General features: G+C 47.1%; 2 protein-coding genes across 2 annotated transcripts in view; both read left to right on the forward strand.

Annotated features, from left to right (window-relative positions):
• LOC133111197 (SRC kinase signaling inhibitor 1-like) overlaps positions 1-9,799 on the forward strand; it is a 54,189-nt gene extending 44,390 nt beyond the window's left edge. Inside the window, exons 12-17 of the mRNA XM_061221380.1 lie at positions 111-258; positions 954-1,254; positions 1,686-1,947; positions 2,992-3,134; positions 3,377-3,529; positions 9,644-9,799. Coding sequence (XP_061077364.1) covers positions 111-258; positions 954-1,254; positions 1,686-1,947; positions 2,992-3,134; positions 3,377-3,529; positions 9,644-9,799 — 1,163 coding nt within the window. The remainder of the gene's footprint in view (positions 1-110; positions 259-953; positions 1,255-1,685; positions 1,948-2,991; positions 3,135-3,376; positions 3,530-9,643) is intronic.
• On the forward strand, positions 5,668-9,595 carry LOC133111202 (sickle tail protein homolog). Its single transcript, XM_061221392.1, has one exon. The coding sequence runs from the start codon at positions 6,372-6,374 to the stop codon at positions 7,899-7,901; it is 1,530 nt and encodes a 509-aa protein (XP_061077376.1). The 5' UTR covers positions 5,668-6,371; the 3' UTR covers positions 7,902-9,595.
• Positions 9,800-15,561: the final 5,762 nt, after the last annotated feature.

A 15,561-nucleotide genomic window follows, 5' to 3' on the forward strand; every position in this document is an offset into this window, starting at 1 on the left:
GCAGTGTGTATGTCTATCTGCTTTATAGTATGTGTCTGTGTCTGTGTCTATGTCTGTGTGTGTTTGTGTGCCTGTGAGTATTGACCTCTCTGGTTCTTCTATCCCTGCAGACCAATTCCCCAGCCTACAGAGTAAGATGCGGGTGGTGTTAAGGGTGGAAGTGGAGGCGGTCAAGTTTCTTAAGGAGGAGCCACACAGGCTGGATGCCTTACTGAAACGCTGCAAAACAGTCACAGAAACTCTGACCACACTGCGCAGGTACAACCGCACACCGACCACACTAATATCCACTAATAACACTATTATTCACTTCAGTATTGCACTGGCCTACACTGAATTGACAATTTTTAGATTCACCCTTCACCACATCTTCAATTCAATTAAATTCATTTTTATTTGTATAGTTTTTCACAGTGGACTGTACCAAATGTACCAAATGCACGTACTTTTTTTACTACATAGTAACATAAGGGATGAAAAATGGGAAATATCGGCCCTAAGCCCCAAAATAGCATATGAGGTAAACAACTCAAAAGAGAAAAACCTTCAAACAGCAGTGAGAGAAAAACTCCCGGATGGGAAGAAATCTCTAGAGGAACCTGGCTACAGGGGAAATATCACAGAAGAAATTATTACTGCTGCAAGATGCGGGAATTTTAAGATTGGTTGCTGCATGATTATCTTGCCTCTAATGCCTAGTGTGCTTCGATGATTATTTTGTCTGAATAAGAATTTCTCATTGAAATTGTAGTAGTATTAAGTATTGTTTTACTTGTACCTTTATGTACAGTTATGTATAACAGCTGAGCTCCATACTAAGATCTCACATGGTGACCAAAGTGGGAAGTGAGATCAGATGAAACTAATGAATATCAATTCTCAGAGATTGTATCTAGTGATATGCTGATTGCCTCACATCTGATAGTAACAGTGATATGTGTGTATCCCTGCAGACAAGTGAACGAGGGCACATGGAAGAACCAAGAGGACTTCACAAGCCCATTGCCCAAGCAGAGTGATGAATTCAGCAAGAGTGCGGACTTTGACATTCCTACCAGCCCGCCCCTCAACCTCAGCAATCTGGGGGGCAGCACCAGCCTGTCAAACTGGACACCCCACCCCAATCCCAGCCAAGGCAACCCCTCCGGCCCCCACCATGACCTCCAGCCTCCAGGGCCCCTCAAGAACCGGGCCCTGGAGGACATGTCAGGCCGCCGGGGCGTAGACAAATCGGTGTCGGCGGAGGTCAGACTGGTACTGGGCACCTGTCTTGCGTGTGCACTACTGTACTCTGAGTGTCCTTGTGTGTGTCGGATCGATATGTGTGCTTGTGTGTGTGTGTGTGTGTGTTTATGTGAGAGAGATAGTTTATGTGTTTTAGGAATGTGTGTCTGTGTTTGTATTTGTACTTGTGTGTGCAGTTTGTGTTTGTATGCAGCACTGTTTGTACGGTATGTTTTTCTGCATGCCCAAGACAATTAGAGATTAGGTTTTGTGAGGTTAGTGAGGATAGTTTTGGATCAGTGTGGCTACAGGTGGGCTATGGATGGGCAGTGTGGACATTCTGGTAATGCTACTGTTTTGGACATACAGTCAGTACCCGGTAGGCTAAGGGGTTTCGTTATGAAATGGAGCCCCTGAAAGAAGCAATGACCTAGGTGTGTGTGTGTGTGTGTGTGTATCAGGCTGCAGAGCGGGACTGGGAGGAGAAGCGAGCGAACCTGACGCAGTACAGCGCCCAGGACATTAATCGGCTTCTGGAGGAGACGCAGGCGGAGCTCATGAAGGCTATCCCTGACCTGGACTTTGCAGCCAAGCAGATCAACAAGCCCATGGCGATCCCCATCTCCCAAAGCGGGAACACCACCCCGGAGCACCGCTCCAGCAAGCCCCAGCACTCAGCCCACAAGCTCTCCGGCAAGGAGGCCGGCTCACGGCGTGGCTCTGGTTAGACAGCACACTGAGAAATGGAACTGCTCGATAATCCTTACTGATGACCCTAAATACTGATACTCACTGATTCACTGGACACTAATACTCTCTGATTGACTGGACATGAATACTCACTGACAGAGTGGAAACTGATACTGATTGACTAGACACTAATACTCACTGACAGAGTGGAAACTGATACTGATTGACTGGACACTAATACTCATTGACAGACTGGGCACTGATACTCACTGACAGAGTGGAAACTGATACTGATTGACTAGACTCTAATACTCACTGACAGACTGGACACTGATACTCACTGACAGAGTGAACACTGATACTGATTGATAGAATGGACACAGATACTGATTGATAGAATGGACACAGATACTGATTGATCGGACACTGAAGAAGTAGTGAATAGTGAAGAACAAAATGGACACTATTTCTCATCAATAGAGTAGAAATGTTAAATTTCTGAAGTAATTTGCTTCAGTAGACTAAAGCAGCTTTCGAAACACTTGACCTGGCATCAAGACAAAAATTGCTATGGACGAAGTGTTGGAGCCCCGACTTGGCAGCAGAGCTAAGCCTGGCATAGCACACAGCTCAAAATACAGCCAAGTTGAGAGCAAAAAGTTCAAATTGTTTAAACATTTACCTTGTTTGAAGCTGACCTTTCCTAGCACGTATGAAGCTGGCAGATATACTACAACTGGCAACATAGAGCCCAAGGATGTTTCACATAGCATATATAACTATCACCTAATTGTTACAGCTTGTTACGATTTAACGAGGGAACAGCTTCCTGGATGGATGATGTCAAGTTTCAACCCCTGGCAGCACTCAGTTCTTCCCATAAGTAGTCAACGCCTTATTTGGCATTGAATGCAGCCTTTGATTCTAGTCATGTGAAAGCAGCTTAACAAGAAAAAGGCAACTTCTGAAACATCGACTTACTGGTATTTCATGTAATCAATTGTTGATGCTGAAAGTCTTTTTAGAACGTGCATAAAGCTTTCAGTGGGTTTAAGGGATACAAATGTTTCTCTGCAGATGAGCTGACAGTGCCTCGCTATCGCACGGAGAAGCCCTCCAAGTCACCCCCACCGCCGCCACCCCGCCGTAGCTTCCCATCATCCCACGGGCTCACCACCAACCGCACCGGGGAGGTCATTGTCACCAGCAAGACCATCAAGGTGAGGGCGGTGGACAGACATATTACGTATTAAAAGCGGAAACAAATAAACAAGGACAGTTCCTTTGTTCTTTGAATAGCAGCTGGCTGTGATATATCAACGGCTTTTCTGTGCACTCCTCCTGCACTCTGGGGGCCAGTTTTGCAGACACAGATTAAGCCTATGCCTAGATGTTGCTCGTCTTCATTGCCTAGAAATATTGCATGTAAATCATGGCATTTACCTTTCCGTCTTCACAGAAGTCAGAGTCAGAAGAGACAGAGACCCAGAAACCCCACGTGAAGCTGAGGCGGACTGTCTCCGAGGCCCCGCGGCCCGCCTCCACTCCCCCTGTCATCGCCGCCTCGGGGGTGAAGGAGGACAACGATGAGGAGAAGATCATCGCCGAGCTGGAGGTAGGAGGCTGGGTTGTGGGGAGGGGATCAATTGCTTGGCAAAATATGAATTAAGCAGTCTCACAATGTTGTCACAACATTATCAACACAACAAAAGTGTTAGCATATTATCTGCATTTCTGCCACACTCCACCTAAGCCACAATACGCTGGTACACTATATGCTTCTGTTTTCAAGAGTAAATATTTTAAAGTGTTTTCACAGGTGTTGTTATTAAGTGCTTAATTTTCTAACATGCAAGACATGTTTAAAAGAACAGTGTGCTATGGTGTTTGGCTGTGTGATCATCCAAGGTCTTTAACAGAGGCAAGGAACCAACTCTTGTTTCATGGCTGTTTTGCCTGTCAGAGGTCAGATGGATGCAATGACCCAATCACTCCATTTACCCCCTGATGGATCAAAGCACTGTTCCTGGGCCTGGATGCAGTGCTAAACCCCAAACAAGCAGTTTTCTCACTTAAGCTGGAAATTGAACTCCCTGAGGGATGGAGAGATACCCAGCGGGCAACATTAATCAATTTACACAGGTGTCTCTAGAAGGTTCTGGAAAGGCAGCTCAAGACGGCTCCTTGATCCTACATATACTTCTTTTCCCTGTCCTACATGTTGGTGGAAGTGAAGAGCAGGTGGACCTGCCGTGCCACTCTGCACTTCTCAGCTGTATATACCATTTGCTTGTTTTATACTGTGTCGCCTGCACCAGGTTAAGAGCCTTCCCCTACGTCTGTTACTCACCGTGTCTCCGCCCCCTGCCCCTCCCCTTCCTGCCAGGTTTTTCAGAGAACCCCAGTTAGAGTCAAAGTGTCCCCTCCCCACTCCCTGCCCAACACCCTGCGCAGGACCAGTGCCCCTCCCTCCAGCCTGGACCTGTGGCCCTCAGGGGCCCCAGGAAGGAAGGTAAACTTGTGCCGAATTGTGTGGACTGCTGCCCTCCAGGCCCCTCCCTCTGCCTGGCTTTCACCCCTCTCTCATTCCCTCACTAACCCCTCCCCCTCACGTATCAGGTGCCACTAACTCACCTGTGGATTACGAGGGGATTCAGTCCAGAGTCATCGCAGCCAGCCTCCAACATCGATTTACACACCAACTCTCGCTCTGTCTGTTGCGTGCTTGCTTGGTTTGAAGTGATGCCGTGTCTGCATTCACTCAGTCTGACTGCACTGGAGCAGCCATGAAGACAAAATGGATGCCCCCTATTTTGGCCATCGAAGAGACAAACAGGCGCAACACAAACACGTTCTTGACTGAAGCAGCCAGGGCTTTCAAATGCGGTGGCAGTTGGTCCAGTTATGTGCAGTGCTGACGGCTCCAACACACACGAGGCACTGCTGCGTCATTCCAGTTTGAGTCCCCCCACCCCACACACAGCCCAGACACACTCCACCTCATCTAACAGGATCCCGCCATCTGTCTAACTGTTGTACTGACACCACTAGCTCGTGGCTGCTATAATAACAGTAATGCCTACCTAATAATATCTTTTTCTTATTACTAACCTGAGCACTTCAAATCTCTAACACTTATGGAAGATGCTGACAGGAGTCTCAGGTCTAGTAGCGAACAACTGGAATGTAAGTGCAGAACCGAATGTGTGTTGTGTGTCAAGGTTGTGGGGGGCGGGGGGGGGGGGGGGGGTTGGCAATGTGCAGTTATTGACATTCATTACAGTGGTAATCAGCATATTCAGTAGGTGAGCGTGGTGCAATCATGCGAGTGGTCAACCTTCATTGTCTTTGCCCCAGGGTTGTGGACAACAGCAATCGTTATTAATATTGGTAGCGTGGTATTTGGTAAGGTGTGAGAGTGTGCTGTATGTCACCGTGTGGGCTGTAGTGGTGGTGGTAGGGTACCTTGTGTTCATAGAACCGTACACTGTGTCTGTCAGACATCCTCAGCTTCCTTGGACTGCTCCAGCCTACAGTGGGAGTTGGGCAAATTGTATAAAAGTAACACCTGCTCACCAGCACCAGACTCGCAGGTACGCACCCTATACAAACCGTCATTTTTGTGCAGCTGTTGTTGTACTGTTGTGAATCCATTGGGCCGGATAGATTTGTGTCCCCTTGTCAGTGCTACACTTTGATCTGGCAAGCTGTGTATCGATCTCCCTGTAAGATAGAGGGCACCGCCCCCGGACCGCATCTGTGTTTCATCAAAGCTAAATGAACGCGATGGGGTCCAAAAAGACGTGCGAACCGGTTGGGAATAGCTGCACGGAAAACACAGAAAGAGCAAACCTGAGTGAATAGTTTGCCCTTTTACAGCAAGTGTTGCCCTGGTTGCAGCAAGGGAGGCAAACCGAAAGGTCATTGTCAGAGCTGTCCAGTCCAATTTCAACCTATTCTACAGCCTCTGTCCCATTCAAATTCTCATTGTTGTTCCAAAGCCCACCCCCCTTTGCTGTGAGATTGCTCTACACTATTATGTGCTCTCTAAAGCCTGTATTTACTCTCTAATTTTATCAACACTCAACTGTGATTTTATTTGCGGTTGCTCATTATAATGATAGTGAACAGCGAACAGTACGACTGACATTGTTATTTGTTGTTATCAGAGACAGCATTAAATTGGATTATCATTCTTTGTCATTTTAGTGATTATAATACTTCAGTAGTCATTGCTGTGGAGTAGTGGTTTTTGAAGTAGCAGGTTTTGTTATCGTGGAAGAAAAATTTCCACTACAAAGGAACTGGTTCTTTCTTGTTTGTTTGTTCCTTGAATCAGTATTGGAGGATTTATCAGTTGAAGTCGTTGTAGTGTTAATAGTTTAGCTCACTTCTCAACTCTTTGTTTCCAGGAACGTGATGTTACAGCCCAGTCATCCAGTCAGGTCCCCCGCATCATGTTGACCGACTGGTCATCTGTCTCTTTCTCCCATTCTGAGAGCCTGGTTAGGGTTGGCCTAGAGGGACACTTTACCCAAAGAACAGTGCAGGACAAAACCATAGGAAGAGACAGTAATGACAAGAGCCCTAACCAATCACTTGGTGTTGCTACAGCCATTGACCAAAGACTGACCACACCGGATGACCGCAGAGCTACCACAGTGGATCAGCAGCGATTAACAATGATTGGTCTCACCTCTCAGAAACAGACTCTTGTACAGAGCCAGACCCTCCCCAAGGCGTCCAAACCTCCTGAAGAAACCCCTGCAGACCAGACACAGAGGAGGCCCCCACGTTACGAGCTGAGGATCCAGGAGTCCTTTGAGGAGGCAGAGAGGGAGGAGGGCAGGGAGACCTTGGCCATGATACTCACAGACAGGGAGGTGAGGGTACTGTCTGGCAGAGAGGCTCAAGAGCTCGGCAGTTCAGGAGCTGGGGAGGAGGTGCAGACCCTAATCGTCCAACCCCAGATACCAGAGGGCAACGTGGAGTTCCAAGCACCCGGGACTAAACCCAGCAGGCTGCAATTGAGCAGCACTCCACTGATCCTCCTATTCGGAGAGTCCCTGCAGGTCAAAGAGGCCTACAGACAACTAGAGGCAATGTTGGAGGAGGAGGAGGAGGAGGGCAGAGACCTCCAGGTTGGAGGCCAGGTTTGCCACAGTGGGAGGCCAGTGCCGAAACTGAGGACGGTGAGGATGCAGGGCCCCTCCAGGAGAGCTGGACCCAGGATACAGCTCCCTAAGGCCCAGTTGGTCGCTTTGAGGGAGGCTTTGAGGCAGGGCCTTCAGACAGGTCACAGAGCCCTGCAGCTCTTCGTCAGTGCAGAGAGGGACACCGGCATATCGACTCCCATGGTGGGTGACTGCGGGTCGAAATCGCTTTGTCCTGGGGTTTCTGCATCAACGCCAAACGGGCCAGCCCGGCCCCAGCAGAGCCAGGCTGGAGGTGTTGGCCTTAAAGGTGCACCAGCAGGGGACCTCCGCAGCAGCACCTTCCAGAGGTTGGACAGCCTGGAGGAGACGATTCGGGAGCTGGAGAACACCCTACAGGAAATCAGCGCCCACCCCTCGGCGGGCTACCTCTTCCCCAGAGACTTTCTCAGGCAGCTGGGCACCGACGGCAGGAGCGAGCCGTGTAGTGCAGGGCAGGTTGTGGTAGGTCCAATCCCTTCACCCAGAACTGCAATCTCCGAGACCACCTCCTCCATCGCCAAGAAGAAACCTCCAGTCCCGCCCAAGCCCTCTGGCATTCCAGCCAACCTCACCAAGGTCCACCCGCCCTCCGTGGTGTGTCACTTCCTGTTTTGTCATTCAGTGATCTCCTCAGTACTTTTTGGGCTTTGGATTGTCCTTTTGTCTGATAAATCCTCTCCTGAGAGACTGTTCTTTCTCCTCATGGGCAGTGCTGGGCAGCCCAGTTTCCATCTATTGCATCTGTTCTGTGCTCCTGCTATTGAAAATATCTCAATTTTTAAATTATCCTGAAAGTGAATTATCTTAAATGCGATTTCAATACAACATAAGGATAAGGGTATTGGGAGGTTTGCCTTTGATAGGGGCACTTAACAGAGTAAAGCAAATAAGTGGTTTCCTACCTTCCTTGTTTCTTCAGAAAGAGTGTACAACCCCACCTTTAGAGATGGACTGACCAAGGTGACCAATGTATAATCCATGCTGATATAGAACATTCATATAGAATTATATTTTATTTAGCAGACACTTTTAAAAGCGACATGCATAACAAATTATCCTAATGTTGCTGTAATGTTGTGGTGGTGGCCATAACATTTTATGCACTGCAGTGCGTAAAGTTTATGTTATTAGTTTGCTAGTGCTGGCAATTGAGTGCTAGCATTGGAAAAGTCACACGCTCATTTGGTTGCAGGTCTCTATTTTCTGAAGGTTGGGTTCCTGACTTATTTGAGTGCTTGGTTGTTGGGAACATACCTATTGATTTCTCTGTTCTGTTATGCTCCCAATCTGTAAATCAGTGGACTCCTGCCTCTTCATCAATAAACTGCCTTCTCCCTTACTGACCTCTCACTAAAAGGTCCTCTTGATTGATTTTCTCCAATGGTCAGTGGTGTTTCCTGTCCAATTCTCTGAAATCAATAACCCAGTCCAAGCCTTATTATTGCTTGATTCCTATTGACGTATTTGCTCCTTGGTTTGTAGGACATCACTTGTGTGTTAAGGTGTGTTAATGGAACACCACATTAGGATGGCTTTCTATAATACATCAAAGTGAAAGTTTCAAACCATGGCACAAACAAAACATAGATTAAGTTGGATGGAACATGAAGACAGATGGAAAGGCAGATTTTCTCATACTTCCTGTACATTCACATGAATACATATTCATTCTTTGTATCTTTTCCTTTATCAGAACTTGAGACAGTGCAAAGCAGCTGTATCTCTTTAGTCCTGCTAAAGGTGACTGGTGAGTTTTCTAAATTGTGATTTTGTGGCTAATGGCATACAACATGCCTTAATCACCAGGCTACTGAATATCATGACATTGTCATGTGGTATGGTACAGATGAGCAAGGAATTAAGGGACATGGAGTCCTCAAGGAGAAAAACGTAATTATTCATTACCTAAGATGGTGGACCTCATTTTCAATGGCGAATGCACTCTTCACATTTCGCTTTACTCTCTGCCAGCATTCCCACAGCAGTGTGGTGCTCTGCTCAGCCCTGGAGCAACAGAAAGTCATTAGCACTTCACTGATTCACTCTCATTTTGAAATGCACACAATTAATAAGAAGAAATATTGTAGAGGAGTGTAATCAGGATTTACATCTCTGATGCTGGGTATCACTGAAATTCTAATTAAAAATACATTAGGAGGCAGTTACCAGGCATCCCCGATGGAGATATTTTATCTAACTTTTCATCTGCTTCTGTTCTGCTTTTCCTGTGATGAATCAATGCAACCACAGATGAGTAATTATTTGCTCATGCTTAAAAACCTGTGGCTGACTTTGAAGAGCCGTAGTTGCACGTGAGAAGAATCTTCAGCGGCAGAGTTTCTTAAAATTGATTTTGCGTGATGGTTTTATCAAGTTTTTTATTTTGAGTGGTTTATATTGAGTGGTTTATTCTGAGTGGTTTCATTAATCTCGTTGAGTGGATGATCTGAAAGGTTAGTGGGATTTCCGAGATATGTGCAGGAACAGCTGGCATTGGTAGTCACCCCCAGCCCCCCTTTCCCTCTCTCCTGCAGACCGGTAACAGCTCCCCGGGCCTGGGAAAAGCCCCACACCCCTCCGCCTCCTCGCGTCTGAAGCACCTCCAGACCAGTCCAGAAAAGAACAAGACAAACAAACAGCGTGAAGACTTCCTGAAGATCCAGGGCCAGCAGCAGGTATTTCACTTCTAATGGCCCCCTTCACAGCCTGCACCCCTTCTAGTGTTGCAGATGTGTACCTATTGTGCCATTGACAAATGACAATCCCCTGCCCCCCTCCCCCTCCTGACCCACCCCGCCCTGCCCTTGCTGCCTCTCCCTCATCCGAAACGCCAGGAGGATACGGCTAATGGGCCAGTGGACACCGTTTACAAGTGCGGGCAAGGCATCAACACAGAGGCCACTGACATTATCTGTGTTACCTCCTACGGTCTATCGCCTACACTGTTCTGTGACATTTTTGCTGTTCTGTATTCCAAATGAAAATAGAGCCAAAATGGGGACCATGGGGAGTTTCACAATGTGATGAGGGTTCTTTCTGTGGGCGAAACTCCTCACCATGTGTGCTCCTGTACTGTGCCAAGTAAACTGAAAGGAGATGCCAAATGTGGGGCAACAGACACCCTGGTGAACCCCTCTGCCCTCCCTCGTTGATCACCTTGGATCAGTCAGCAACCTGAAGAGTTTCTGTGTACTGTTCTATCAAGCGTCCTCATTCCAGGCACCGGCTAATGCTAGTCTTGTCCTCTGGGTTGTCATTTTCTGCTCGTCACTGACCCAGCTTTGCAAAAAAAAAAAAAAAAAAGAAAAAGGGAAAGAGTGCTACACAAGTGCCACGGAATCCAATGGGGTTGGGTTAAGTTGGGCCATTTTGGGCTGCCATGACCTAAGCAACTGTATGCCAGAGTGCAGGACTGTATCGCTGTAGTCTGGAGCTGACTGAGCACTGTCAATTACACAGAGGCTGCAGTGTACACCATGCTCTTACCCAACTCTCCTCCCCAACACCCTTCCACAAAGAACAGAGAGACACGCAGAGGGTCTGAGGGTATTGAAATGCTCAGAGTATGCCAATCATGGAAGGGAGAAAAAGAGAGGAAGAGAGACAAACAGAAGAAATGAAATGAGCTTGTTGAGAGGAATGGGACAGGAAAGTCATATGCTATGTAATTATAAAACACAGGTGTCAAAAGAGGGGGAGACGGGCAAAGAGAGCAAAATGTTGAAAAAGAATGAATGTACGAGAGAGAAAGGGGAGCTGGAGAGACTCTCGGTGGGACAGCTGCTCTGGCGAGGTCAGGTGCATGGATGTGTGTGAAAAAAAAAACTTCTCAACTCAATTAGCCTCTCCGGGCTGCCTCAGAGCAGCACTTAAGCAATCCAGCTCAAACTCAATGCGAAGCCAGGACAGCTTGAAGCCTGCTGTTTCCCCTCAGCTGGTATCTAGGCCAGCTGCTTCTTTCAGTATTCCAATCTGCTGCGCATTAACTAACAACCGAAATACGCAAAATACTGTGAGCACTCCAGGACTGCCGCTGTGCTCTTAGCCCTGCAGAGATAGTGGTGGCGAGGGGTGCAAACTGGGATACCGCCATCGATCGAAACTTGAGGGGTCTTCTGATTCTGATTCAAAACAGAATCGAGGCCTTTTCATTCCCAATCTACCCTGTTGTAAAACCCAGCTATTTCAAAACATAGCTTGAGCTGGTCAAATCATGTTGAGTATGGAGCTGGTCTAACTGGTCAACAAGCTACCAGCTGTTTCAAAAACCTAGCTTGAGCGGTTTTTTTCAGCAGGGTAGTCCTAGGAAAATAATGCATAACCATTAGAGACTAGGCATATTTGGGTCATTAAAAAAAACGTAATTACGCTCACTGTTCCCCTAGATTGACAATGTCTTTGTGAATGAGTTTTATCCTCAGCGGGAGTTTGGCCTGCAAATTATACAAGCCAACCTGGTCTTCCTACGTCGAAACAGAGGTGCTGTGCCCTATGCTGTATGAAGTGACAGAGTGGGCCTGTTGAAATGTTCTTTTACGAAAACAGAAAGCCCTGCATATGGGCAATCTTCTCAGGCAAGGCACCTTTCTCTGTTTACATGTTCTGGCACTGCCATCTTGCATTGTTAGCATCTCTGCATTGCCTCTGGGTGACAAAGACTTGAAACGGGATTATTATGTGGTGCTTTCAGACTCTTAAATACAATAGTTATTTTTTTTCAAGATTATTACTACTTCTGCTTTGACTGTTCCAAAAACGTTGAAACGTTTTCTTTGCCTAGAATAAGTGTATATGCTCCCAGTGTAGTGTGATAGTCTTGGTTTCGACAGGAGTGCTATGTCCAGATTTCCCCACTGTACCTATATGGAAGACTAAATTTTAATTTATATTCAATTTTCTGCAAGTCAAGATATCCAGGCAAGCATGTGAAAAATATGTTGTGTTGTATATGTGAGCAAATTAACCTAATTTGGAATGGGTAGCATTGCAATGGCACTATATCGATATTACTAAATCAAGAACATATGTAATCAGTGTGCAAATTGACTATATGAATCCATGCTTCCTGTGTATGGATGTGCATATTTTGTTGGAAACACTATAGGGCCTATAGATCTTTTACTTTCTTTCGCTCCTTTGCTGCAAGGTGTTATTGCGACAGACAGTGAAACTTCAACCGAACACTGCTGGTGCAATTTCCAAGATTTACGGTGAGGGTGTTTGACTGCAGTGCGTAATGAGGCGGATGTGTATTGGGGAAATGCTGCGTATTGAAACCCTGAAAGGGGAGGTGTGGGGGACGGGGAGGGGGCACAGCACCAGGGCTGTTACTGCACTGGAGAAAATGTCAGCGGATCTTTCACTTGAAGTCTTCTTGTTCTTGGTTCCGACTGAAACTGGGAGCTGAGAGGCACAGGAACTGAGAGCATGTGCTTTGGACCTGACTGCGTAGTTTGCGTTTTTTCAGTGCTTTTTCCAGCATCTGAACATTTAGTATCCTTTGTTCGTCTGTTAGAGTACCACTTGCTGTGTCATTTGCCTTTGAACTTTGCTGCTTATTTGTGTAGGGGGGAAGGAAGCGGGGGGGGGGGGGGGGGGACATGGTGTAAACAAGCTGATGGGGTGACCAGCAGGTTAATCAAAACCGGACCAATTAGAATGGATCAGAGCTGTGTAATCAACGAGCCTGTCGGCAATTTTCCGGCACAGTGAGCGAGCTTGGCGGCTGCAGCAGCAGCGACAGCGCTGGTCAGCAGGCCGTGACTGGCACACAGCACGGCGTCGCATTAGAGCCGACCGAAACACCACGCTTCTCTCACCCAACAGGACCACCACCAGACCGCCATTGAACAGAATTCACTTTTTTTTGTTGTTGTTTCTCGTGCCTCACAATTGCATTGCATCTATTCTATTCTCTCTCTGAGCACAAAGTGACTGCATAGGCGAATGTTCTTCCCCCTATAAACTGGGGCCATGAAAATAAGCTGGAGATTTTGACTCCTTCTACCGAAAGGAGGGCTGCCTGTTCCTTCCTGTTTGTTACTTCTTACTACTTTCCCTGGGAGTTGCACTGAGGTCACCAGTGACATTACCCTGCTGCAGGCAGGAGGCTGTCAAGGCCACCTGCACACCGTCCAGTAGCTTCTGGCAAGCGACGGACGCTGGAGTGAAGATCGGGACGGCCGCAATGGTGGAGGAGGAATATCTGAAATCACCTGAACCTTCATCTCTCCCACTTTTTCTCCCTTTTTCAGTCCACCGAAACGTCGACACAACCTAACTCTTCCTTCCCCATCAATCAAGGCCTCAGCTAACTACCCCCACCCAAAAGCCCCAGTCCTGGACATTCATCTGCCTTTTAAACTGTGTTTCTCCCTTGCCCCCCCCCCCCCCCCCCCCCCCCGTCGGCTCCACCCTCAGCCCCATTCTCCCCCCCTCCTCCACATCCTCTTCTGCTGCTCCACAGGACTCATTTTGAGAATCTCAGAACTCAACATCATCTCACTGCCGCTGCCCGTCATGTACAATGCTGCCCCCTATCACAAGCACTTGGGTTAACCAATCAGCATCTCTCATTTCAGCCCATCAGATGCAGGGTTAAAGCAGTACCATAAGGAAGGACTCGTATCGGTAAGATAGGACATAGGACAGTGGCTTGCTGGCCTGTGCTGTTGCCTGCAGTGTTCGCAGGTTCTGGAACTATGGAACTCTAGTATGAGACTATGCTCAAGACAAAATTCACATGAATAGTGAAGGTCTAGAGAGAGGGGATCTCATAAGGATTTATTTATTCCACTGCCCTGGACACAGAGGAATGCCGCAATGGAGTATCATGCCAACACGATTGATAATATAACAATATTTTATCATGTAACCTGTTTTACATGTTCTTGTGTTAATATAATGGCTGCTCATTTCTGATGAATTTGTACATCAGGGATAAACTGGTTTCTAACAACCCCTCACAATTTTGATGTCATCACATGGCCAGCACACTGCACCCATGTACAGTGCAGTCTGGAAGTATTTGGACAGTGGTACAATTGTGGTACTGTTCTTTTGGCTCTGTGCTCCAGTAAATTGGATTGAACAATTAAACAATGAAAAGTGCAGACTGTCACCTTTAATTTGAGGGTATCTACATCCATATCGGATGATCCGTGTAGGAATTACATCCCTTTTTACATATGTCTCATTCCAATCGCTTATTTTTCTTATCTTTTATCATTTACTTGCTCCTGACCCGGAAATCGATAGAGGTCCGCTATCTTTAAGGACATTCCAACCCGTTAAATATTCCTTCTAGGAGCTAGAAGTAGAAGTTAATAATGCCTTCTAGGAGCTTGAAGTAGAAGTTAAGAATATAAAAACAGCCATTATATTAAATCTATTGTATATCTCATGTGAAACTTGCTCATTGTTAACCTTAAAAGGGCCTGTATTTGCCTCACAAAGGCCTCACATGTACAGTACTATGGAGGTGCATTTTCCAAATGTAAGCTTTCCCCTTTCTTTCTAGTCCCCTCTATCACAGCAGGTGTTAGTGAGGTGATCAGCAGCACCCATCTCCTGCTGTTTGTCTTCTGTGTGTGCGTGTGTGTGTGTGTGTGTGTGTGCATGTGTGCGTGTGCGTTGTGTGAGTCCTGACTCCTGGCCCGTCAACCGCAGTGTGTCAGTGGGAAATGGCAGGCAGGCAGGGACAGCTTTGTTCCTGTCTCCAAGCCCTGTTGCAACAGCAACCAGCAAAGTCACGCTGCACTTTTCCCTTTTCCGCCGGGACGCTTTGTCCCAGGTTATGGTCTGGCAGGAAACACACACCATAAATCTTGGATACTTAGCAACAGCAGTCTGGGCAGACAGCAGGGTGTATACGTACATAAGCGGGAGGCAGGGCGATCGGGTTGGGGGCAGGGATACGTCCATACGAGCTGGAGGTAGTGTGACTAAACTGGGGGCATGGATACATACATATGAGCGGGAAATAGGGTGATTGGGTTGGGGGCATAGATAAGTACATATGAGCGGGAGGTCGTGAGACTCTAGGGGGTATGGTTACGTACATATGAGCGTGAGGTAGGGCGATTGGGTTGGGGGTATGGTTACGTACATATGAGCGTGAGGTAGGACGATTGGGTTGGGGGTATGGTTACGTACATATGAGCGTGAGGTAGGGTGATTTGGTTGGGGGCAGAGCCCAACTATAGCAGTGATATTAAATTATTTGAGTGGAAGCACAGATAACTCCTACTGTCCTCCCTACATACAGTCTCACACACACACACACACACACACACACACACACACACATGTAATTTGTTGACTTCTCTCTCTTTGTGGAAGGACCTCCTGCACAAATGTTATTTCTGTTTGGAAGCCCCTCGCCAGTAGAATTAGTATCTCAATCACAACCATGTCTCTTTGCCGAGAAAGCCATTCTAATCAGGTTGAGAGA

Source organism: Conger conger, chromosome 2, assembly GCF_963514075.1.
Source record: "Conger conger chromosome 2, fConCon1.1, whole genome shotgun sequence".
Lineage (NCBI taxonomy): Eukaryota > Metazoa > Chordata > Actinopteri > Anguilliformes > Congridae > Conger > Conger conger.

Excerpts from the sequence above, each read along its gene's own strand:
- LOC133111202 (XM_061221392.1), top strand. The coding sequence starts at position 6,372 with ATGTTGACCGACTGGTCATCTGTCTCTTTCTCCCATTCTGAGAGCCTG.